Genomic DNA, 24,016 nt, shown 5'->3' with positions numbered 1-24,016 from the left:
CCCATCGGAACCCCTCGGAAAACCCCCAGCGCAATGCCACGGAGGGCTGCACATTCTCAGGGTGAGCCGGGACGGCTCAAGGTTGAGACCGGCCGGCCCCAGGTGCAGCGCAGCTCCGGCTGCTGCATCCCACCCCCCGCCCGACTTCGGCACCGGGTCACAGTCGTGCCAGCACTTGGAGGGACAAGAGCTGTCCCCGTCTCTGTGTGCCCTCACCCCGCCTCTCCTCTCTGCCCTTCCCGGCTCGGCACGGCCCGCCCGCCCCGGCGCCGATACCTCGCTGGGCGACAGGCGCTGTGCTGAGCCGGGCCGGGCCGGGGCAGGTGGCTGCGGCAGGTGCCGGCTGCTGCGGCTCCTCTCGTCTCCCGCGGGCTCCGGCCGGCGCCCGTGTGCCCGAGGCTTGCCGGGGAAGTTGCGGGCGCGGAGTGGGGGAGAACGAATGAGTCCACAGCTTCTCCCTACTTTTCCCCCGCGCCCCTCTTTTTATCACAGCATTTCCGGACCATCCCACCGACACGGTCCCTCCTTCCTCCTCCCCTCGTTGCGGGAGCTGGACTCTCTCCCTCCCCCTGCCTCCGGCTCCCCCGCCCCTTCCCTGCACCGCCCTCGCCCCTCCGTGCTCGCCGCCGAGCAGGCCGGCAGCGCTCCCCACACCGGAGGGGGTGCGTGTGTCTGCATGCGTGTCCCCCACCCCATCCCCGGTTGTCTCCAGCAACCAGGTGTCCTTGGGCTTTGCCGTGGGGGGAAGGAGGGGTGGCTGTCAGCCCGCTGTTGCAATTTGCAATTGGTTCCTTGGCTCTCCTCGGGAGTCAGTGTGTGTGCCAGGGGAAATCTCTGCAACCACGGCTTCCTGCAAAAGGGGGAGGGTGTGGGAGAGCGTTCTGCATCCTCTGTTCTGAGTCCTTCCCGGAGATCCCCTCTCATTCCCTAGGTCTTGGAACGAGTTGGAGAGGCAAGGAAGAAGACAGGGAGGGAGTAGACTTTGTCCTCCCTCTTGCTTCGCCTCGGATTAACTGTGGCCGGAGAAGAATCGCCGGCTGCTTATCTCTGTGCTCTCGCTATCCAGGTGGGGGGGGGTGGGGGGGTGGGAGGCGAGGCCGGGAGGGAGGGACGGGGTAGGGGGGCGGGATGGGGGGAAAGAGGAAAGTCGTCTCCCTGCGATTGGCGCTGAAGGACGCGAGAGCAGCGATCCGTTGTCCAGCGCGGATTCGGGACGGCATCTGAAGGTGAGAAAGAAGGAGCTGTGTACGGTGCGAGCGCCGCGTGGCAAAGCAGAGCAATATCCACTCCAGAGCACCGGCGCCCACCTTTAGGGATGCCGACAGCCAGCTTGGAGCTGGATGGGGAGGAGACGAGTTCTGCTGCTGATCCGCCCTTCTGTCGCTAGCAGGAGAGGTGGGACAGCAACCCCCAAAGTAATCTATATGGGTTTAAAAAGAAGGACGAGGCTAGAGGGGAATGCTGCCGGCAGTAGTGGGAGCCCGGGGATGGGGAGCAGCGGCGCCTCCCGAGGAGACGCTGGCACGGTCCGTGGGCGACGTCGTCTGAAGGTCAGGAAGGACGCCGGGGCCGCACCTGGTACCGCGCGGAAAGGCATGCAGATCCAGCAGGCATGACCGGAGAGCCAGTCCCTCCCGGGGCAGTGATGCCCACTATCGGGGTTCCGCAGTCTGCAAAGCTTTCAGATGCCAGCTGCAGATGCAGGAGTGCATGTTTCTACACGGAGGGCAGTGTCTATCACCTGGGTCTTCCTCAGTGCCCCATGCCTGTCAGTGTTTCAAAGGCATTTGGATAATGCCCTTTATAACATGTTTTAATTTTCTATCATCCTGAAGTGATCAGACAATTGGACTAGATTGTCTTTTTAGGTCCCTTCCCGTGAACTGTTTGGTTCTATTCTGTAGCCTCCCAGAAAACCACTTTTGCAGCTGACACTATTGTTAGTCTAAGAACTAACCTGGGTAAGCATGTGCTGCACTTTTTCTAACAAATTTCAGAGAGGAAAAAATAATACCAAGACAGGGTGGAAAACCCTCGTTTTGTACCTTAACTCACCCCCAAAAATTACCATTCAAAAGGCATAATGCAGTTTTTTTGATGCTTTTTCATACATAACATAGGAGTGTGTCAGCATAGATTACTGTGCTCAAGAAATGAACCTGGGTGCCTGCTAGAGCTGTGTGCCTGTGATTTCTGTGCTATTAACACAGTGTTTCCAGGTCTGTGGTGCCTCCCCAGGTGTCTATATAACTTTGAGCAGGGTTTATAGTTTAGGTCTGTCATATCACATCTCACATTCCTTTTTCATCATACGATTGCTCTTAGAGGAGGACAGCATCCCCACCCCAGACTACCCAACCTCCATACACACACCTTGCTCTTGTATCCCAGGGTCTGGGAAGGAGCAATTCAAATATCCTCAAACAGAAGGATCAGAAAAGTGTGAGCTAATAGTTAGAACACCCAATTGCCTAAATCAGCTTTCTTCTTCCTATTTTGGGAATCCTGGACCATGCTACATCAAGGAACTCCTGCAGAAGCCGAGGGTCAGCATAGCCAAGTGGGGTTGCTGAGAAATGTTATTGTTCCTGTTTATAGGCTCCTAACAAGTTTTGCAATAGCGAATGTCCTCCCTTCTGTGCAGAGATGAGTGATGTCATCCACAGGGATTTCAGAAGCCAGACAAAACAATAGGGACATCCAGAAGTCCCTGAGAGATCCTTGAGCTTCTTCTTGACCTGTTTAGAACTGCTGGTCTGTTTCCAGAGCCAGCTGACTCTCCAAGGGTCATGTACCTGTGGTTCTGTTTCCAAACTGCACCCACCTTTTCCAGATTACACAGCTGACACAGAAAATTATGATACATGAGACAGTGAAACATAGCTCTTAACACTGACTACCTCATAGTTCTCTCCTCTTCAGGAGACCAAGGCACATCATCATGAAATCACAAACTCACTGAGATACTAACTTCAGCATCTCTACCAAGCCTCAAGCACCAGATTCCATGTAACTCCTACAGAATGTACCTTCCAGATGAAAATCCAATTACTTGTGAGCCTGATTTGGGTACCTCCTGTCCAGGTGATACCCTGACTATTCAGTCAGGAAAGCTTCCACCAGTACACCCATCACCACATGAGGATCAGGCACAGAGGCAGGAAAGGACACAGACAAAACAGATGATGTGGTCTATAGATCTGTGTCAATTCATAGTCTCAGAAAGGCTTCTTGAGAAGGCTTTTACCTCGGAGGCAGAGCCCTTACTCAATTTTCCAAGAAACCCAGCTGGAAAGATAGACTCATGGGGATCTGCTAGGTGATTTACCTGCCATACATGATGTCTGCTACAAGAGAAATAACAGCTCCTGCAGCCATGGTAATGATATGAGCAATGCCACCATGCATCTTCTTTCTGATGGCATATAACAATATCCTAGGTTCACAATAATTTACGAGTATGAATCTAGCAGTAATGAAATTTTATAACATTTACTGGACAGTAACAAATCTCAGAAACAGCAGCGTTTTCTCGCTAGAGGGAGGGATAGAGACTGGTTTCTGTAAATGGGATCTGTCCCAGCACCATGGACAGAGGAGAACAGCCCAACGTGCCCTGACGCCTCCAAAATTTCCCCAAATACCAAAGCCAGTTCGTAGTCTGGTTTGCACTGTGTAGCTGATGTATGCCTGCTCCTGATTGTGGGAATAGGTTTGTTCTTCCTTGCAGAAGCAGTACAGTAGGAATCCACATTATGACCTTGCTTGGTGCAGATGAAGAGTACAGAAAACTGAACAAAGATCTCCTCCATGGAGTTTTGTGCATGGAACTCAGGCTCCTTCCTTGGCTACCAGCAGGGAATCTGAGTAAGAAGTGGAATAAGCCAATAATTGGGTTTGGTGACATTTTCCATAGAAAAATGTATATTTGGATCTTCAAAAAGAAGGAAAGGTCTGTTTTCAGAAGAAAGAAATAAATCAGTCAGGATGTTTCATTTCAACATCTTAAAATGCAGTGTTTGATTATTCATTTCCGTATGCTGTTTTACTAAACTGAAACCAATGCCATGTGAAAATGATACTAATAAGAAAGCTCGAAACATAGTGTAAAGGTTATAGAAAATACTTAAGAAGCTGCCCAAAATGATCATACTTTGTTTCTTTTTCCTTTTTCCCCCTTATATTTTATGAGCTCTCACAATTGGAACCACTGCACTGTTCACTAGACTGCTGGCAAGACCTGCACAGGAGCAAGATAATTAGCTTTTTATCAACACAGCTACTGAGACAGAGGAGTCAGGTACTTTCTCATGGTAGTTTGTATACATCAGCTGCAAGTCCTTCACTGGTTTAGTTCACTGAACACAAATCTACTATATGTTTTATTTTCTCTTCAACTGTCAATTCTGACTGTCAAAACATTTCAGAATTCAAGCATTTTTTGCCTTTTTAGAAATATTGCTTTGTTTCTTGTTGTTCCATTCAACTTACAGCAGGCTTTAAGTCAGGTCTTTATTTTCCAACCAAATAAAAAAAAATAACATTGTATTCTTTTTAAGAAGTGTGTGTTGCCCTTAAGCCAAAATTATAAAAGGGTTTTTCAGCCATTTCTGATGAATGCTGAAGCTCTGGTCCCTTGAGATTTCTTGAAGATGAACTTTCTAGTTGAGCATTTGCTTCAGCTATCACAAGACCATATTTTGGCTCCCCACCCTCAGAAAAACTAAAACAAACATGTATTAATTGTTCTGTCTCAATGAAATGTGAACATAAGAATGAAAACTATGTTTTTTTCTTTTTTATTTTAAAGAACAGAGATGCCCCCGCCTATTTTATGAATAAGCCACTTGGTAGGCTGCCATTTACAGCCTCTAGCTCCTAAGCTGACAACTTCTTGCTTGTTTTCTACCTTTTCTACTCCCCTAATCGCTGTGTCTTCATTCCTTTCTTTGTTTCATGTTCTCTGGACAAGTTCTTGCCTTACCAGACTGCTTGAGAGTCCCTTCTCAGCAGGACTCTGATTCCTGTGGATAGGCATGATCAGATAAATATCCTGCAGCTCTTATCTCCAGGATCTACAGCTCTACATTACAAGGCTTCCTTGGCAGACAGTAGTTGTCCATAAAGCCAAGAATCCGTCTTCATCACTGCAGTGATTAAATAAAGATGCTTCTATCCAAAGCATATCAAGTTTTTGTCATTAGATTATTATTTCAAGTACTTTTGGCAGGAACTTCTCCACCAGTGAACAAGTCATCCAAACCAGAGCATTCAGTGAGGTGTCAGCTTATACAGGAGTTTAGAAGCAAAGAGGTAAAAAAAAAAAAAAAAATTACTGTTCTATATTTGATGCTGTTGAAACATTCTACTTTGAGGTATCAAAAGTGCTGCACGTTTTCCATGACCAAATCACTTTGCCTTGACTCCTTGCTTCAAGCAACACATGCGTGTCTGAAAAATAAACAAAATCATAGCAGAGTAAATTGGGGTTTTTTCAGAATTCTTGTGTCATGGAGAGGGGAAAAAGAGGCCACACTTTTCCTCTTTGTAGCAATTTCAAGTGCAAGCAAGATTCAAAATGTCAAACACACTTTACAACAGAATTTCTATTTTCCCAGGCAATTCTGTGCCTTGCCTTCTTTTTTTACTCTATGTCTTGGGAAAGAAAATTATCAGAGGGAAGCAGCATACTTGGCTGAAATGATAGCTTGGTGTCAGATGCTATGGCCTGTAGTTCTTTTCCTGCATTAAAAGGGCAGTCTCAAGTTCTGACCTTGTCTTGGAAGAGAGGCCCTCACCTCAAAATGTCAATCTCTGAGCCATAACAACAAATTTAATTGTTTAACATTTTAAACTTTTCATTAAGCATGAAGTGAATGTGTGCTTGTGTTAGTTTATTACAGTCTGATATTTAGTGTGGGGTGGGAGAAGCTACAGAGGCAACTTTTGAGGAAAAAAACCCAAAACATTAAACAACTGCTTGAAGCTTCTACTGCATCTACTAGAGCCAGTCCCTGAAGGCTCTGAAAATGGACATGTTACTAGCTGTTCTTTACAATTAAAGAAGTTGGTAATGCCTCTGTGACGACATCCTTAAGTAGGAAAAAACCATGTGCACTCTCTCCTTCTTCTTCCGTGGGATGGGGAGGCGGCCAATGGGGGGCCATGTCAGCGCAGTCAGAGCCATGCCACTGGTGCCATCCTGGAGCCACGAGCAGCCACACAGCCAGCACCATGCAGCCACTTTGGCATGGCTTACAGTGAATTTTGCCTGCTTAGCTGCTTTCAGCCAGCCGTGCTGCAAACAGGAGGGCAGGGGTGGCAGCAGCAGCTTCTCCTTTTGGGAGCCTCACATAAAAGAGAGGATCTGAACGGCGCCAATGTCACGGTGGCTGGCACCGCCTGCGTGGCTGCTGGTAGTCTATGTGCCGACAGCGAGCGCCATGATGAGCAATTCCCCGGTGCAGAGCCTGGATGGGATCAACTTTTTAGCTCTGTGAAACCCTGTAAGAACTTTTCAATTGACAGAACTAGAGAACAAACTTATGAACACCAGTTCTCTCCTGAGAAACAGAAAAGAGAAAAAAACATGTGAGGAGAACAACACAGTGACACTAAGGTTGGTGAAAAGGAGAGAGGGGGAGGAGGGAGGAGGTGCTCTAAACCTTAAAGCTGAGATTGTTTTGCAAGCCATGGTGAGGACTATGATAAAACAAACTGTTTTCCTGTAATTCATGAAGTGCATGGAGGGATGCAGAGATCCATTAGGCAGTTGAACACCTTGCCTGGGCTGTCCGAGAATCCTTCTGCAGCAGGACTTCAGAAGGTGGAAGAGCAACAAATACCAATTGCCACCTCGACGGTGCACCTCCGGCAGTATCGGACCAATCGAGATGCCGTGATCCCCATCCACAAAATGATCTGTAAGATGGAGAGCCAAGGGGTGGTCAGCAAAACCCACTCACCCTTCAACAGTCCCATCTGGCCTGTGCACAAGTCTGACACAGAATGGAGATTGACTGTGGATTGTCATGCACTGAATGAAGTGACTCCACCGCTGAGCGCTGCTGTGCCAGACATGCTGGAACTCCAGTATGAGCTGGAGTCCAAGGCAGCAAAGTGGTATGCCACTATCGATATTGCCAATGAATTTTTCTCCATTCCTCTGGCAGCAGAATGCAAGCCTCAGTTTGCTTTCACCTGGAGGGGCACGCAGTACACCTGGAACCAAATGCCTGCATTCTACACCAAAACTGTCGTGTTTTAATGTTGGCCAAAACCAGGCACCCACAAAAAAACCCGCTATTTACTCATTGTCCTCTGCTCAACTACAGCAGAGGAGAATGAGTAAATAGGTTTTTTCTTGAGTGCCAGGCTTTGGCCAAGGTCAAACCACTACAGTGCATATCTTTAGATACTTCAGATACATGTACAGCAATTACTCTTGGGGTGATGCAGATGCTGTCAAATTAGGCTGTTACAGTATTATGTTCTTTACACACAGATGTTTCTGAAGAGACCATGGTAGTTAGATGAAATCTGAAAGTTCAGGAATCCTCTTAACTTTTATTTCAATTTTGACCTTGATCTTCATTGCCTCACCTTGATAAGAAACCTAAACACGTGATGACATCATTTTCTAGGTAGGTGTATTTGCTGGATGAGTTTAGGGGAATACCAGTACCTGAAAATAAATCTATGTAAACCACAAGAAATAGACATATATGTCACCTTAGGATGTGTTTGGTTTTGTTTGTTTTTTTTACCTCAGTGGAACTGTAAAAAGTAACTTGTAATGTCATATAAATTAAAGTATCCAGCCAGCTTGCTCCCTGCCTTTACTGGCATGACATTCCTTCTGTTGATCCATTCAGTGTCAGTGAATCAACAGCACCACAGTGGTATGGGAACAAGGTTGCATGCAGGTAGCAATGTTGGAGGTTGTATCCCCTTGCATTGTGCAACCAAACACAAGGAATGCAATGCAGTAAGGAACCCCGTCTAACAGGGCATCCACAGCCTAATACATCACATTGTTCTTTCATCAGCTTCTCTCCATGGGGCTCCACGGACATACACTACCATACATTTTTCTGCTTCATCCTTGATTATAGTTGTCATAGTTATCACAATCTTTTTTCCTTCTGGTATTTTTTAAGACTTACTCTCTTCAGCAACTGCCGCAGCTTTCTGACAATACTGCAGCTTTGCACTTCATCTCTCTGACTGCAAGTACTCTCCTTTTGTGTGCAAATCAATGCAATGGAGAAAAATATTGCATCTTCTATTGATTCTTCCCCCACTGGCATATTTTTTACACCTCATCTATTAGACCTGCATTATTATCCCTCTGTCTGCAGGGGCTGTGACAACTAGTCAGACCTCAAGGATTTAGTTTAACCCTCTAATAATTCTTATAGCTAGAACTGATTAAAAATAATTTATAATTTTCTTCTTTTGATTTTCATATCCTCCCCATGTACAGTTCATGCAAGTGAAATGCTTAACAAAAAGGAGAAGAGTTAACTAAGCTGAGCATATCAGTTAACAGTGGAGCATATCAGCTGTGACCATATTAAACAGTCACAAAATGGATGACTGACTTCTGGCCGGTAGAAATGAGTAGCCTTAAAAGTAACCTTAATAAAGTTCTTACAACTAAATATGATGAGTATTGGACAAGTGTGGCCAAAACACAGATTTTGATTTAAGCTAAAGCACAGGAGAGTTAAGCTTAATAGATTGAAATAACTGGACCTCAACACTTTCATTAGTGCGTGTGTGCTGAATCCAAATTACTTCTTCTAAGACTGAACATCTCATATGATGAGCTCACCTGAATAGAAATTATGTGATTGTAAAGATGATCTGTCAATTTAACTCTTACACAGGGCTTTCCTGTATAATCAGTCTTTGCTAAAAATTAGTAACAAAGTAAATGAGAAAATTCACTGTATTTAGAGAAACTTTGGGAAATGCAAATCTAGAGAGGAAAATGTCCTGTGTTGACAGTCAAAGCATTTCAGGATTCAATAACTTGAATGCTTAATCACTAACATATGTGAATTTCTGAAATACAAACATTTTTCCATATGTCCTCAATGTGCCTTTTAATTTTGCATTGCTTTTTGCTAATTACCCACATGCCATTTCTCACCTCATCTCCTTTTGTAATACTTAGTCTTCGAATGACAGCATTTTTCAGCCAGTTGATAAATCAGTTTGTTGCACACAAACAAAGCAGTTCACAATTCTTGCATATAAACATGAATGCCTCTGTCCAAGCTCCCTTTTGATGTGCCGGTAGCAGTGAGTAAGAATGAAGTAATTTGCCCACTTTCTGAGACTGTGTGGCATGGGGTGCTAGGTTTGGTGAGGCCCGGTTGATGTTGCTTCAGGCTTGGCCATTTTTGTGTTCAAAGTCAGCTTAAACTATCATACAGAAAACTTTGTTTTTGTATTCCATTTGTGTTGTTTCTCAGGTTTCCAAGCTGCCTGGGAATGGTGGCAAATTCCCTGCCAGGCTTTCCTCTACAAATCATCATTTCTTTTGCCCCCACCCAGTCCATCACAATTATACTTTGGACTAAACCTCTCACTTCAGAGAGTTCTCTGTTAAGGTATCACAGTAGAATATTGAAAAACACTCAAATAATGGGTTGGGGCTCTGTGGTTAAGCACATATTTAAGCAACCCACCTGAAAAACAGATGTAAACCCCAAAGGAATATGAGAGAATCAAAGCTATTTTATGGAAATAGGGCATATATAACCCACCTGCACATTCATTTGGTACTGTCTATCGATTCCATGACTTTCTAATCCATCAGCAAGTTTCATCCTCAAGTAACACTGGAGTAAAAGTCTCATATTGTTAGTTTTGATTAATTTCATGGAAATTGTTGGCTTGTTGGAGGAGAATTAAATTTTATTAAGTCTTCACGAGAGACTAATTGTAGTAAGAATCTCTACTAGGAAATAAAGAATCTGCTCAGGAGAGTTTTCAAGGAATTGACATTATATTAAATTGGTGCATGTTTGGGTTTCTTTCCCCTTCAATTTGAAATGGTGAGAGACTCAACTGAATTAATCTTCTCCACACTTTTTTTTTTCCACTTGGAGCTACTTCTGTTATAAAATTACTTCATAAGCTAACTTTAAATGAATATACACTTGTGGATATGAGATTTGCCTTTTGCTCCGTGCCATATGAGACTTCACTATTGCTAGAAAATTAAATAAAAACTAGAAATTGAACTCTGGGAGGCACTAAAAGTCTGCTGCCTGTTATGTTCATGAATTTCAAAGTGCCCTATTCATTTATTGAAAATTTATTGGACATGTATTTCTTTCACACCTTATAAAGACATACCCATGACGACAGTCCTACACCGTGAAGAGAAAAGGTAAGCAAAACAAGAAAGTCATCATCTTTCTGCAGGAGCAGAATTTGAACACAAGTGTCTGGAAATGAGTTTAGAGTGAACTCTTGCTCCTAATACAAACAAGCAGGTCCAATATTAACAATACAGCATCATACCACAAATACAGATACCTGACATTCATCAGCAAGGTCAAGTAGATCTGTTGAGATCATTACTAAAGGAGTGCGTGAAATAAGTTTGAGTCATGAGAAGAGCAGTAGTGTATCCAGAGGAAGATCTATCCCAACTCACTAAGTGAGGATGGAAGCAGGAAAAATCAAAGCTCGGTTTCCAAGCACACAACCAGGTTTCTCTAGACTGTTTTCTCCCTTTCACTTTCAAATTAGAAATGTGATTTTTAATGTCCTAGCACTAGACAAGGTGTCAGTCCCATATGATCCTCTTAGGAGTTTGTTTGTGCATAGGTGACACTAAAATACTGATCATGCTTGGATGGAATATTTTCCTGAACAGAGACTTCAAGGAGCAAGTGGGATTCCACTGCCCATGTAAGGCCAGAGCAGAGCCAGATATTGTACTTTGGCTTGCAACCCAAGGGAAATGTTGCCTAGACATTTGTACTAGCCATCTTCATCCATTGGCTAGTACAACTGGCCAATGGGATATGGCTGGGTATGTCTCCTGTCAATCAGAAGTGTTTGGATACCCAGGGAAGAGCATTTGTCCCTAAAGAGCTGATCTCATTTCCCAGGGACTGCAGAAAAGGATGCTGATAGAGTCAATATTTGTTAAGGTGAAGAGTGGTGACATGGCAGTGGGAATGATTTGCAGATCAGAACCAGTTCCTTCTCAGATAGCTTCATCCTTACAAAAGTTTAGATTTTCCTAGTCAACAGAATAAAAATAATTATTTTCTGTGCTACCAGAGTCTTATAAAGGGAGTCCTTTGACTCTCAGATCCCGACAATGTCCTGTATTTTTGGAGGTGAATGCGGTTGAAGTACTGAAAAAATTACTGGCTTCAACAGTGAAGCACTGGTTTTGAGGTAGTTCTAAAAATATTTTTAATAGACAGAGAACAATTGCTTTGAAAGATGAACTATTTAAAAAGTGTACACCTACTTGTGTATGTGTGCATGCACCCAAGAAACAGCAGAGGAGGTTTTACATGAACAGACTGTATTGGTAACCAAGGATATAGGAAACAACACTCAAACTGCTAAACACTGGCAAACAGGTACTTTTTTAATTGACTCCAGAAAATGACTGCTCTCATAATGTCACAGCCCATGCATGACCAGTCACTGACACCTTTCTTAAGCAAAGATGGCAACACAGTTATAGGGTATCCTATACTGATTCTTTTCCTCCTATCTCCAGAAGAAAACACACTGCACTCTTACAATTGTCTAAAAATCTGGAAACTAGGACATTGGCATGTGTTGTTCATGAAGGTTCGAGTAAGCGTCAATGTAAAATAGCTGAGACTTCCTGAAGTGTATGAAAATCACTTAACCCAAGAACCTAGCATGACAAACCCAAGAGACACAGTGGAGACTTGAGTAAGCATCCATTGTCCTCTGTGTCATACATCACTGATCTTAGTTGGAGCAGCTGGGCACACTCCTCTTGGTGCTGGTGACTTGATGTGAATGTGTAAGTGCCAAGCTTTAACCTACTTAGAGACAGTTTAAAAATAGTACCTCACCCTCCCATAAGGTCTTGCACTGAGTTCATTGCATTTGTCTCCTACAGCATATATTAGTGGAAAAGTACTGAATAATATAGTGTAGGCTTCCTGAAGACCCAAGGAGAAGATTAGTGGGACATGTCAGGTCTCTTTGGGACAGAAAACCAGCAGAAATGTCATGGTTAATTGGTGACCAGTTCCCTTTTTGACTCCCAGCATGGGATAAAGCTATGTAATTAGCAGACAAACAAGTTTGGGAAATCTCATTATGGTTCTGGGACTGAATTATTGTCAGGCTAGAATGAAATGGGTATTCAGCAGGTAAAGGTCAAGCTTTCTCAATTGTATGTCAGTGCAGAAGGAATGGAGAACCTCATCTATTCAATTCACAAATCCCAGGAGAAAATTCAAGTCATGGTGATATATTTAGCTGTCTAAAAAGGACAATTCTTGTGATGCAGCTGAGACTAGAGATCTTCTGACTTCATGGAGGCTGCAGCTCAAAGTATCAGAGAAGGCACAAACTGAAATAAATGAAGCAGCATCTACCAAGCAAACACTAATGAGACCTTAACTCCCAAGGAAATAAATGTAACTTGTGAGAATGGTATTAAACCAGAATGGTATTAAACCTCAGCTCTAGAAAAGAATTGAAATAAAACCCACATGATGATAATATCATTCATGACAGTTTCTATAAAAGAACTTCCTTACTTTAGTTTGGTTGTGCTTTTTTTCCTTTTTTTCATCACATTACTTTGATTCAGTTTTCACAGAGTTCAAGAAATATTAAACTAAAAAAATTAAACCTCACACATTTCTGTCAAAACCACCTGATAATCAAAATCTATAGCAGAAAAAGCTACAGATAAAACCTAATGACTTCAAAAGTTATTGCTCATTTCTGCTTCCATTTGCTAGAAGAAAAATGTTTTCAATCACAAAAGAAATTATGCTTCACAAAAGCTTGCCTTTTAATTTCACAAGGAGTTACTTTGATCACAAAGAAGTCTAAAGCAGCTCTCTTTGTGGAAAGGGATTCTACAGAGCAAAAGGTAAGAGTTTGGTATTTTTTTCGTAGGAAAGATTGCGAAATACCATGGTAGGATCCCTTTGTCATCTTCTGCGACTGGATGAGCTTTTGGAGAGGAATAAAAAGGATAGGAACACAGTGTTCCTCCTTTTAAAATAAAGGCTTTCAGAGCAAAGACACAGCCACTCTTAGAAAGCAAATTCTCCTGGGGCTTCAGGAAAGATAAAACTGTCTTCTACAGGTTCAACAGTAAGGGAAACTACTAACTGGAAAGTAGCTCCATTTTCTGACAGGGCATTTAAACATTGCCCGGGTCCTACTAGGAAATTCAAAATTGAGGGGCTTAATAATTAAACAACTTTTTCCATATGATTACCACATTGGATACAGAGCTGTGATTGAGTTATTGCTTGATGACACTACAATTTCATGTGGGTCCTATTTTAGGTTGATTACTTGCATTGCTTAATTATAAGGTACATCACTGCTTGAACTGATTTACTGTTTTGCTTATTGCATCATGTGATTGCCTGATTCACAAAGACAATCATGCTGAAACAAAATCACTACCAGAAGCCTGGAGAATTGAACTCCTGCAGTGAGCAGACTGTGTCTTCCTTTGTGTGTTTTCATGATTGTGGATTTTTTTACTTTACCCTTTTAATTTTTAAGCCTTGTGCTTCTTTGTGAGTATAAAATAGCACATTGATTATTTGCTCTGGATGGATTGTGTGAGCTCAGTTTTTATGGTGCATGAAGCAACATAGGTAAATAACATCCCTCAGCTCTCAGCTGAAATCAAACAGGCCTGAGATTGCTGACAGTTTGCTGTCAGTTTGTCAGAAATGGATGGAGAATGGCAGCATATGATCATGCTACCAGCCCTCCTGGAAGGAATTTTAAGTGATATTTTCACCTGTACATTCCTTCAACCAGATAAGAGATCATGTATAAAAGAGGAATTACCATAAAAATTCCAAACAGAGGGTTCTCTTGTCCCCTTTTGGAGGCTTATAAAGGGAGGCTGGAGCATATTTTGGAAAGAATTTGGCCCAAGAATTTTGAGGATGAAATTACAACTAAGGCCATATGTTATGTAACACCCTTGGCCTGTGGTGGAAAGGCTTTTGTATTGTTACATCCAAGACCAAATCCAATCTTAGATCTTGACCCTTACTGGGGAAGGAAGTAGCAGCCGGAGAAGTAGGAAAAGAATTTCTGAATTCTTTGATATCACAAAAATGCAAATTCATTACTTGTTGTAGTAATTATCAGGAAACTTCCAGTCTCCCATATCCAGGTCTACTTCATCTAACTTGCCAGAAGCATTTTAATCAGGTTCAAAACTGCAGCAGGCTGGGAGCAACAAGACCAAAAAAAAAAAAATTGTTATATGTTCATCATAGAATCATACAATGGTTTTGTTTGGGGGGACCTAAAAAATCATCTAGTTTCAACCCTTCTGCCATGGGCAGGGACACCTCGCACTAGGCCAGGCTGCTCAGAACCACACCTGACCTGGCCCTGAGCCTCTCCAGGGATGAGGCATCCACAGCTTCACTGGGCAACCTGTTTAATGCCTCACCACTCTCACAGTAAAGAATTTCTTCCTAACCTCTAATCTAAAACTACTCTCCTTTAGCTGGAAGCTGTTACCTCCAGTCCTGTCACTTCATGCCCTTGTGTCCCTGTCCTCCCTAAAGAACCTGTATTCCAACTCTTTGAACCATTCCAACTCTCCATTCATGGAGGCATCCCTTTCACATCTCAGTGATGCCAATAAGATTATGGCCCTGCAAGCAGGCATACATGCCCAACTCTACTGTTCATTCCCCATGTTCTGTGTATTTGCTCAAAGGCATTTAAATTTGGTCCCCAATGAAGTCAACTTACTGCCTGGAGTGTCAGGAATTCCTCTGTGGATTTTCAGGTGCTCTCTTTCTGACCTGCGATCCCACTCAAAGATCTGGGATCTCCTGCTGACACTGGCATCAAACTGGTTGGGTTGGAATGGGCAGAAGTTCCCATGTCCTGACAGCTGGAGTTTAAAGCCCTCCTCACCTGCCTGGCAAGCCTGTGGCTGAAGATGTTATTCCCCTTCTCAGACAGACAGACCCCATCAGCACCCAGTAGATTCCATTTCTCAAAACAAAAAAAAAAAAAAAATCAGCAGTGAAGGAAATAGAAAATCAAACAATACTTACTATGAGCAGAGCCTTGTTTAAAGAAACCTCCTTTAGATATGCCATCCATCCATCCATCCATCCAAAAAGTGGTGGGTGGCATGTTGCCTGGGTGGATTATTCTGATAGAAGCACAGCTCTGAATGTTTGCCAGATAAAGCTATCTATCTAGTCAGTTGACTCTTAATCCTTACTCTGGGGTGAGAGCACACCAAGCATCCATAGGGAAGAAACAGCAATGCAGTTATGTGTCACAGGGAAAACTGTCCCTGTTGAACTAGGTAGACCTTGCTGCAAGGCACACATTAAAGCTTATGCAAAAACCTGCTGAAATTTTCAGTTACAGTAAATAAAGGAACATGTGTTGAGTGTGATGTCAAAGGGAAGGAGGACTGTTCCTACTTTAGGAAATCTCTGTTCTTGGATTTTGGGTAACTAGGCCAAATCCCAGGTTACCACTACTGTACTGACTTTGGGTGGAATGAAGTTAATTTTCCTTATAGCAGTTAGTATGGTGCAATATTTTGGATTTGTGACCAAAAAATTGTTGGTAACGTAGTGGTGCTTTAGTTATTTCTGAGCAATGTTTGCACAGTGTCAGAACTTCTCTGTCATACTACACCACAGCAAGCAGGGTGGGAATGCACAAGAAATTGAGATGCCACAGCCAGGACAGTGGACCCCAAATGACCAAAGGGATATTCCATACACCATGCTGTGCAATAAAAACTGTGGGAAAGAAGGAGGAAGGTGGGGGTGTCCAGGGTTATAGTGTTGGCGTTTTGGACAACTGTTACATGTAATGGACAGAGAACATCCCGGATCTTCTGGGGGAGGCTGAACACCGGCTGGCCTTTGAAAAGCAGTGAAAGAATTCCTTGTTTTGCTTTACTTGGTATCACAGCTTTTGTTTTATCTGTTACAGTGTCTTTACCTCAACCCCCAAGTTTTCACATGTTTACCCTTTTGACACCCTTTCACATTCCACTTAGTAGGGAGTGAATGAGTGAGTGGCTCTGTTGGACAGGGGCTAACCCTCTACAGCTGGTCATGCAAATGTGGATAAATCATCTAACCCTGACATTGTGAGGTCTGTGACCAACTCTCTGCTTTTACCATGCACAGTGCCATTTGTATGGGCTATGTACCACCTACATGCATGAAGGTAATCTCATGCTGGAAGTTCACTGCAGTTTCAGGGCCAGTGCCTCTACACAGCTGCAAAATAATGTGCTGCTGCACACATTCCCATTGTCCATCTTCTCTGGTTTTTTCAGAAAACTTTTTTGTGTAGCGGAAGGAAAGCTCTTATGTGCCACATGACCCAAGGTCACACATCTCCTGACAGTTAATCAAGAGAAGCTTGAAATCTTCTGCCCTGAACTAAGAGCTGCAGTCACAAGAGAAGAATCCCATCCTAGCACTCTTTCTGAGTTGAGCTCCATTCACTTCTGAATTTTTCAGTGCTGATGAGAATAAACAATGGCGATACGAGGTTTGCCCCTCTGCCTTGATATAAAAACTGCCAGTTTGCTACTTTGATGTGTTGGTGTTGCTCACACAGTGCCTGCACAAGCCACACTTGTGACAGTAGCTATGGAAGTCAAGGTCCCTCTGAATGGCCGCACAACCACTTGCTGTTCGATCACTCCTCCCAGATTTTGCTTCATCTGAAAACTGCTGAGGATTCACTTAGCTTGTGAGCCCCAGTCAGACATCTAAGAATACTTAAAGTGAAGCTGTTTCACAGTCACCAGGACAATTGAGCTATTCTAAGCCAGCCATTCCCATCCTTTGGCCCACCTGCCTAGGACTTTGCTGAGTTACAGAGATGGATATGCATTCAGGCTGATTACAATTTCTAGGTATACAATTCTCAGGGAAGTCACTAAACTTTGCTGGCTTCTCTCTCCTGCTGAATCCTGGTGTTCAAGACACTGGACTAGTTTAGCAGAGGTGCTCAGGTGAGTCCTGTTCAATGATCATACTGAAAACTGGTTCTCCCCATACACCAGGATATCACAGATCTGCTCCTGTGCGCAGCCATCAGGTCAAATATTACCAATTACTTTGACACAAGACAAGAGTAACCAGAAACAATGGCTTATTTCAGAACTTTTCTAGTGGCACCTCCTAAAGATACAGAAAACTTTTCCAGTGCTTGTATTGAGACAAAATTACTGAAATGGTTTTTGGGAGGAAAGAAATTATTAAGTCTACAAATTGTTTCTTTCACAAAGGCTCTCTTCCCAGCAAAACAGGACTGAGAAGACTGAGAAGTGAGGTGTTTCTGTACATTTCTACTCTTAACATGGCAGTGGGAAGCATGAGACACTTGTTTGGTTCACCAAGGCTGAAGAGAAATTAGACTATATCCTTATAAAATGTTTCTGACAAACAAAAGGTTGTGATAGAAGAGGTGAAATTCCCTTGGTTTCTAACCCTTTCAAAACTAAAACTGATTCCATTTCAATTTCCCTTTCTTGCAACACTGTTTCCTCTGCACAGATCCCACTCCCATTAACTCCCTTCTGACAAACTGCTTGAAGTGGGTATATTGCTAAGATTATACACTTCAAGGATTGTGCAAGGAAAGTGATATTTTCTTTCATCTGAATGCAGATTAAAAAAATCTAAGATCATCATACAGCTGTCTAGATGGGTCAGCTAAGACAATGTGAAGGAAAGGATATTCTGGTCATTTCTTTGGTTTGGGTTTTTTTTGAGTTTTGGTTTTAGTTTTGATTGATTATTTGTTTGTTGGCTGGTTTGATTTGGTTTAGTTTGGTTTGGTTTTGGGAGTGTTTTTTTTGTGGTGGGGTTTTTTTGTTGTTGTTTGGGTTTTTATTGATCTGGAGGATAGGCAAAACAAAAGGCAAATTCCTGCTTATTTTTTAATACTGCATGTTTAAAAACCTTCTGTATGAATTATTCCACTGGAAAGCTTTATTATCCAAATACCTAGAGCTTAAAAGCATTTTTTTTTTTTTACATTTAAAATATCACCTTTTAGAAAACAAGCAAAAAATTCTGGGAATTTTTCCTCCCTTAAAAAGCTCGACAATCTAAAAAGAACCATTTATTATAAAAATGAAGCTAGTAGAGAATAAATATATGAAGCTTTGATCACTACCAAATTACTCAGGGTTTTATAAAGCTGACCTCTCACCCCAATTTTAGTTTCTCAAAGTCTATATTAAAGCAAGGCTTTAGTAGCTGTGAACTTAAAGCTAATTAAAATGAATTACTTGTAGGAATGAAGACATCTGGCTTTTCCATACAAAATTACAAGTAAGTTTTTTAACACAGTGGAAAAGACTTGTCCCATGACTCACCTCCAATTACTTTACAAACTTTTTACCTTTCCTTTTTTTTTTCTTTTCTCCTAGTAGTTAACATTATGCTCTGTACGTTTATTGAAATAAACTTTTTTTGGGTAATTCCCATGACATTCAACTAAATTATCTAAGGGTATGCAAAAGGAGAATCCCTGCTCCTTTAGGGTATCTGGTCACAGGAGCAATAAATAAGAACATACAGAGACACAAACCAGACTGACAAGTTATAAAGGGAGGTCCTTATACAAACAAACCTGGTCAGCCACCCCACCTTCTGAGTAATGAAGAGCCTGTAGAAAAACTTGGAAATTTGCAAAGGACAAGGATGTAAAGATGACACTCCAGGATGTTGCAGTGGGTCTGTGAGACTATGCCAGCCACAGAGGAGATGTGTGCAGGGAAGAGGGAGCAGGGAGGAACAAAGAGCTGGGATGGGCAGACAGGGGTACAGAAGGGGCCTGCTGCCTGTGAGCTGCAGCTGCTCAGTGGCTTGTCTGGGGGAGCCCTGCACCTGATCACCACAGTGTGCCCTGCCTGCTCTCATCCACCTCACCTCAGCCACCTCATTCCCCATGCCAGGCGGGTGAGGGCTGCAAGGACTCAGTGCCAGCTGCTGAGGGAGCAGCGTGTGAGGAGCGGGGAGCGGCTGCCGGAGTCAGACCAGGGCTGGGGGTGCCTCTGGCCGGGGGTGTTGGCTTCAGAGTGGGTGAGGGGGGTCTCAGTGCAGCAGCTGGAGAGAGGGGGGGTCTTTAACCCCCAGCCACTGGGGCAGGAACTGTCTGGTTTCAGTCTGTACCCTGAAAACCAGCTTCTGGGGCAACCAGAAGTGCCAGTGCAGGTCTCAGCACTGCCAGCTGGAGCTGGAGCACAGGTCACACACAGGTGCCAGCTGCTGGAAGGGGTGGTGAGTGTTTGTACCTTCCACAAAACCTGCTGTGCTTGGGGAGAGAGAGTGAGAGAGAGATAGTCTGTGTGTTTGTGTGTGTATGTGTGTGTCTGTGTGTCTGTGTGTCTATGTGTCTGTGCACCCACTGGCAATCTTCAGGCTGACAACAGCTGATGAGCAGGGGAGACTCAGCTCTGAGCTGGGCTATCAGGTGAGTGGACAGTCCCTGCTGGGATTTGGGGGACCCATGAGTGTGGGGTGCCTGTGGGACAAGTGCATAAATGCTGTGTAGTCAGCAAGGTCACACTTAACAACCTTTGACGCTTAGCAGAAAAGAAAATGTATTATCAATTTTATCCTTAATATTAATTGGCAACTTTGTGTTACAAAGCAACGAAAAGGTTGCTCTTCTAAGGAAAAGTGAGCTCAGACTGTGGCACAACACCAAGGCAGACATGAGCTGGTACTTCACCAACAGGGAGTCCGGATGCAGAGCAGCAGGTCCAGGTCAGGATCAGGGCCAGAGACATTGCTGAGGACCAAATACAATCCACTGATTATCCAGCACTTCTGTAATGATGAGACAGGTCTGAGCCTGAGCTAGGAAGCCAAGCTGTTGGATCTGTGTCAGGGTCAGACAAAGCGTAAGATCTGGCATACATGTCGCTGCTGCACAGCTGTGGTGTGGATGGCAGGCTGGGCACTGCAATAGAACTTCACTAAAAGTATTTCCCAAGGCAAAAGAGGGGCACGCTCTTGTTTGTACCTTTCCTCAACAGAGCTCTTAACAGTGAAGAAACTGATCTTGGTCTCAATCACACCTTTTTAACTGACCCAGCTAAACTAGAAGGGGGATGTGATCACATCATCTTGGGCCACCAGCCAGATTTTCCAGACTTAAATGTGCTGATGTACTGAACATGATCAGACAAAGCTCATGACATGGAGAAGAGAATCTGTACCTTGGAGACAAAGCTGGCAAAGGCTCTGAATACCTCCTTCATTGCATTTTCAAAGCTGTCTCCATCACAATCATTTGGGAACTGAAATATTAGACCTGCTTTTGATGCAAAAAAAAGAGATGAGCAACTTTGAGCAACGAACATTAAAAACAGGGCATGCTGGTGCATTTGCCTTTGCCTTTACCTGTTGGTTAGAATGCTCGTTTCCAAAGAGCATTTTTCTGACCCATCAGCATGCTGCTTACCTACCTTCTTCCAGCAGAACTTCCTAGGAAGGAGGCTGGATTAAATAAGTGCTTAAAAACGATAATATTTGACAGCTCCATTGCAGATGATGCCTCTTATCCCAACACCAAAAGCTATGAGTATGCTTTTTTCCTAAGCATGGTAGAAAGACAGTATAGCAGGGGCAAAGAGTTGAACCAGGACTAGCATAGGCCCCTTAGGCACAACAGTTTGAGGCAAAAAAACACAGAAGTAGCTTTTGAAGGTCACTCATAGTGACAGAAGCAGGAGTTAATCTACTTGTTTTATGAGTTGACCCACATGCACCACATGATTTTTGAAACCTTTATGGGTCCCACATCACCCGTCAAACTTATAATTCATGACATACATTCCTATGCTTACATATCTATTTATATATTTTCCACAAAAATTTTCTGCTTCTTGAAAAGGAAATTACAAACACACAAATCATCTTTAAAGGAGACCAAATATATCAGCCAACCTTTGGGTGAACTCAGATGAAAAAACAGAATTAATTATTATAATTTGACACTGGCAACAAATGTATTTTTAACTCAAAGTAGTCGAAATGCCTATTGCTGTACGAAGTGCTGTGAGTGCTGCAGTAGCATATGTTATGTATTCTACTCACACAGAATCCCCTTCTTTCAGGGTGCTCAATGTAAATCTGATCATGACCAAACTTGCTTTTAACTCGTAAGTTTTGCACTTCTCTTCACTGTGTCAGGAGTCCCTCTTCACTCACATTTTTTTTCTGAGATTTGTAGAAATGCAAAGCATTCTTATACTGTATCTATGATCTATCTATAATCACTGTATTTGTTTAAATCTGATTTCTGGCATGAACAAGGTTGAGATTTGCAAACAGAAGGATGAGAGTTTTCAGTTACCCTTGAACAGCCAGCAAAAGCCCATCTCAGACACCTTTTCTGTACAAGAGAGGATGAGGAACCAAAACTTGTGGGTTAGAATGCTATTCTCTGCCAACAAGAGGATTCAGTCTTACTGGAAGCTCTTCCATTGATTCCACTGGGTGTCAGAGCAAAACATTTAATTATTATTAGATTCAGTATGTCAACAGTGTCAATAAGAATCTGTCCAAATTACATTATAGAGAAAATTCACTCATGGATTTTAGGAAAGCAAAACGTCAGCCTATCCACTCTGTCTTTTTCCTACTTCATGTTCTACTTTCCTAAAAATGGTTGTTGTTTCACCAAGGTGGGTGGAAAAAGTCCTCTGAGGATACTATATCTTCTTCATACATCTGCAAATGTGGGCTTCATGCCCTGCTTTGCCATAATTTGTGTGAGCTTGGGAAAAACACTTTGCTTATTCACTAACAAGATAATAACATGAAAGAATATTTCCAACTGTATCAGGAGAATAAATAGGAAGCAATGCAGCAAAGATTCACTTGCATGGGGTAACAGGAGTAATTTGTAAGAGAAGACAGAAGGTAAGTTCTACAGAAAGAATTTTTTTTCTTGGTTCCCTGTTGTTTAACTCTGGCACTAATTCCAGCAGTACAGAAAATAATTTTCCCCCCTAAGCCTTGTTAAATTTCTTGTTGCCCATCAGTAGTGAGACACCAATTAATTTACTAGTGAAAACAGGTCTGAACCTGCCTAAGCTACACACATTTTAATTTGACTGGTGCACATCAGAAATGCATTATTATATTATTACATTATCATGATAGTCTCAATTTACTGCTGCATGGGGAAAGTGAAGTAGTTAACACAGGTCCATGGATTCAATCAAGACCCAGGAAGTAATGATGATTGTACACCAAGGAAAAATAGTAGGATAAAAACTGTTTTCTTGCAAGTGACTTACAGAACTAAAGAAAGCATTTACTTGGAGGATGTAGCCAGCTCTAGCAAGAAACCCTTTGTTGACATACCATGGTCTGATTTCCAATCTAAATTACCAGAAAAACCCAAATCCTAAGGAAAGATTACAGTTATTTTAAAGATGACAGAGAAATTAGGCAAGTATCTCTGTTTAGGACATGGTCTCAATCATGGTCTCAATCTTCAGCTTAAATGAATCACATCTTGGTTTGAGAATAGCACATCAGAGCCCTCACTGGACAATTCCCACATCCTTGATGTTTTTCATGGTAGACGTCCACTTGAGTAGTTCGCACGTATTCTGCAATCTCTTTCTTTGGATTGACTTCTTGCATGTTTTCAGGTGAGCAGGTACTACATCCAGTAATTCTGACATTTCTCCAGGGTTCCATCTGGCCCTTCTGGATCAATACAGACAGGTAAAGCAGAGACACATTTTGCAATCTTTCTGAAGAAGTGCCCAACTGAGCCCGGTGTCATATCTCTATCATATAGCACTAATAGCCAAAAAAAGGATGGATTTATCTTTACAGAAAGATGTATCACTAACTTTGAGAAATCCAAGAGCCTGGAGTTCCTAAACCTAGTAACAGCTACAAGAGAAGATATCATTTCTGTATATGTAAGAATAGTTCCAGCTGCAGCTCAGCTCTTTGGTTAACCAGCCTTCCAAATGTCACCATGAAGAAGTTAACTTCTGCATTTTATCAATAGAAAATAAACACTTCCCACTAGTGTGGGATTTGAAATCTACATTGTTTCTTTGCAGCAACAGTACTTTATTCAACTTAGCAAGAGCATCTGAGTGCTCAACTCTAGCTCCGTGAAAGCGCTGTCAGAGAAGGTCAGCATATCATACATCAGAAAGGACAAAAAAGACATGAGCCACATCATGTCTAACACACTGCAGCTTCAAGAGTCTGAACCTTGAGCCATAACAGGAATAGACTGTGCCTGTGAAGTAAAAAGGAAAACTTTGATCATGATGAAGGCTGGAAGCTGATGATGACTCACTTTAAGAGGAAGGTCCTGCCCCACTCAAAGACTTGCAGCAATATATTCACTGTCCTCTTTGCTGATGAGGAAGTGATGATCTTTTGCCAAAGCCAAATGATCTTTTCTTGCAGATGAGCCTGAGCCTCCTGGGACCTCTAGAGAGAAGCAATGAGTGGTAGTGGGAGTGGTAGGCAACTCTGCTGCAGGTGATGAAGCTTCCCAAGCTGACTTTCTATTGAGGGGAAGGCTTGCTACTTGTTGGAGGCTCAAATTCAGGACACCTAGGAGAAAACTACAGCATTTTGATAAGACGTTCTTTATACAGGTATTTTGAGGAACCAGCAGAGAAACGTGTTCTGCTGAACCTGAATCTTATAAACAAGGAAGAATTGGTTGTGAATTTGTGAAAGCTGGGGGCAATCCTGGTTGGAGAGACAAT

At 42.8% G+C, this 24,016-nt stretch overlaps 2 protein-coding genes across 2 annotated transcripts in view; one reads left to right on the top strand and one right to left on the bottom strand.

Annotated features, from left to right (window-relative positions):
- CPLX1 (complexin 1) overlaps positions 1-474 on the bottom strand; it is a 108,884-nt gene extending 108,410 nt beyond the window's left edge. The window contains exon 1 of the mRNA XM_038124178.1: positions 277-474. The gene's annotated coding sequence lies outside the window, so the exon portion shown is untranslated. The remainder of the gene's footprint in view (positions 1-276) is intronic.
- Positions 34-23,422, top strand: LOC119696062 (zinc finger protein ZFPM1-like). The gene is made up of 3 exons (XM_038125577.1): positions 34-247; positions 305-1,066; positions 23,351-23,422. Exons 1-3 carry the CDS (start codon positions 34-36, stop codon positions 23,371-23,373), a joined length of 999 nt encoding a protein of 332 aa, XP_037981505.1. The 3' UTR covers positions 23,374-23,422.
- Positions 23,423-24,016: the final 594 nt, after the last annotated feature.

This window comes from Motacilla alba, chromosome Z (genome assembly GCF_015832195.1).
Source record: "Motacilla alba alba isolate MOTALB_02 chromosome Z, Motacilla_alba_V1.0_pri, whole genome shotgun sequence".
NCBI classification, from domain to species: Eukaryota; Metazoa; Chordata; class Aves; order Passeriformes; family Motacillidae; genus Motacilla; species Motacilla alba.
Note: the sequence above shows the minus strand (reverse complement) of the source record. Positions and strands in the feature narration are given on the sequence as shown.

Bases quoted from the DNA above. Each gene is read 5' to 3' on its own strand.
- LOC119696062 (XM_038125577.1), top strand. From the start codon at position 34: ATGCCACGGAGGGCTGCACATTCTCAGGGTGAGCCGGGACGGCTCAAG. The intron at 248-304 runs GCACGGCCCGCC...CGCTGTGCTGAG, and splicing joins TCTCTGCCCTTCCCGGCTCG to CCGGGCCGGGCCGGGGCAGG. The intron at 1,067-23,350 runs GTGGGGGGGGGT...GTTTCTTTGCAG, and splicing joins TCTGTGCTCTCGCTATCCAG to CAACAGTACTTTATTCAACT.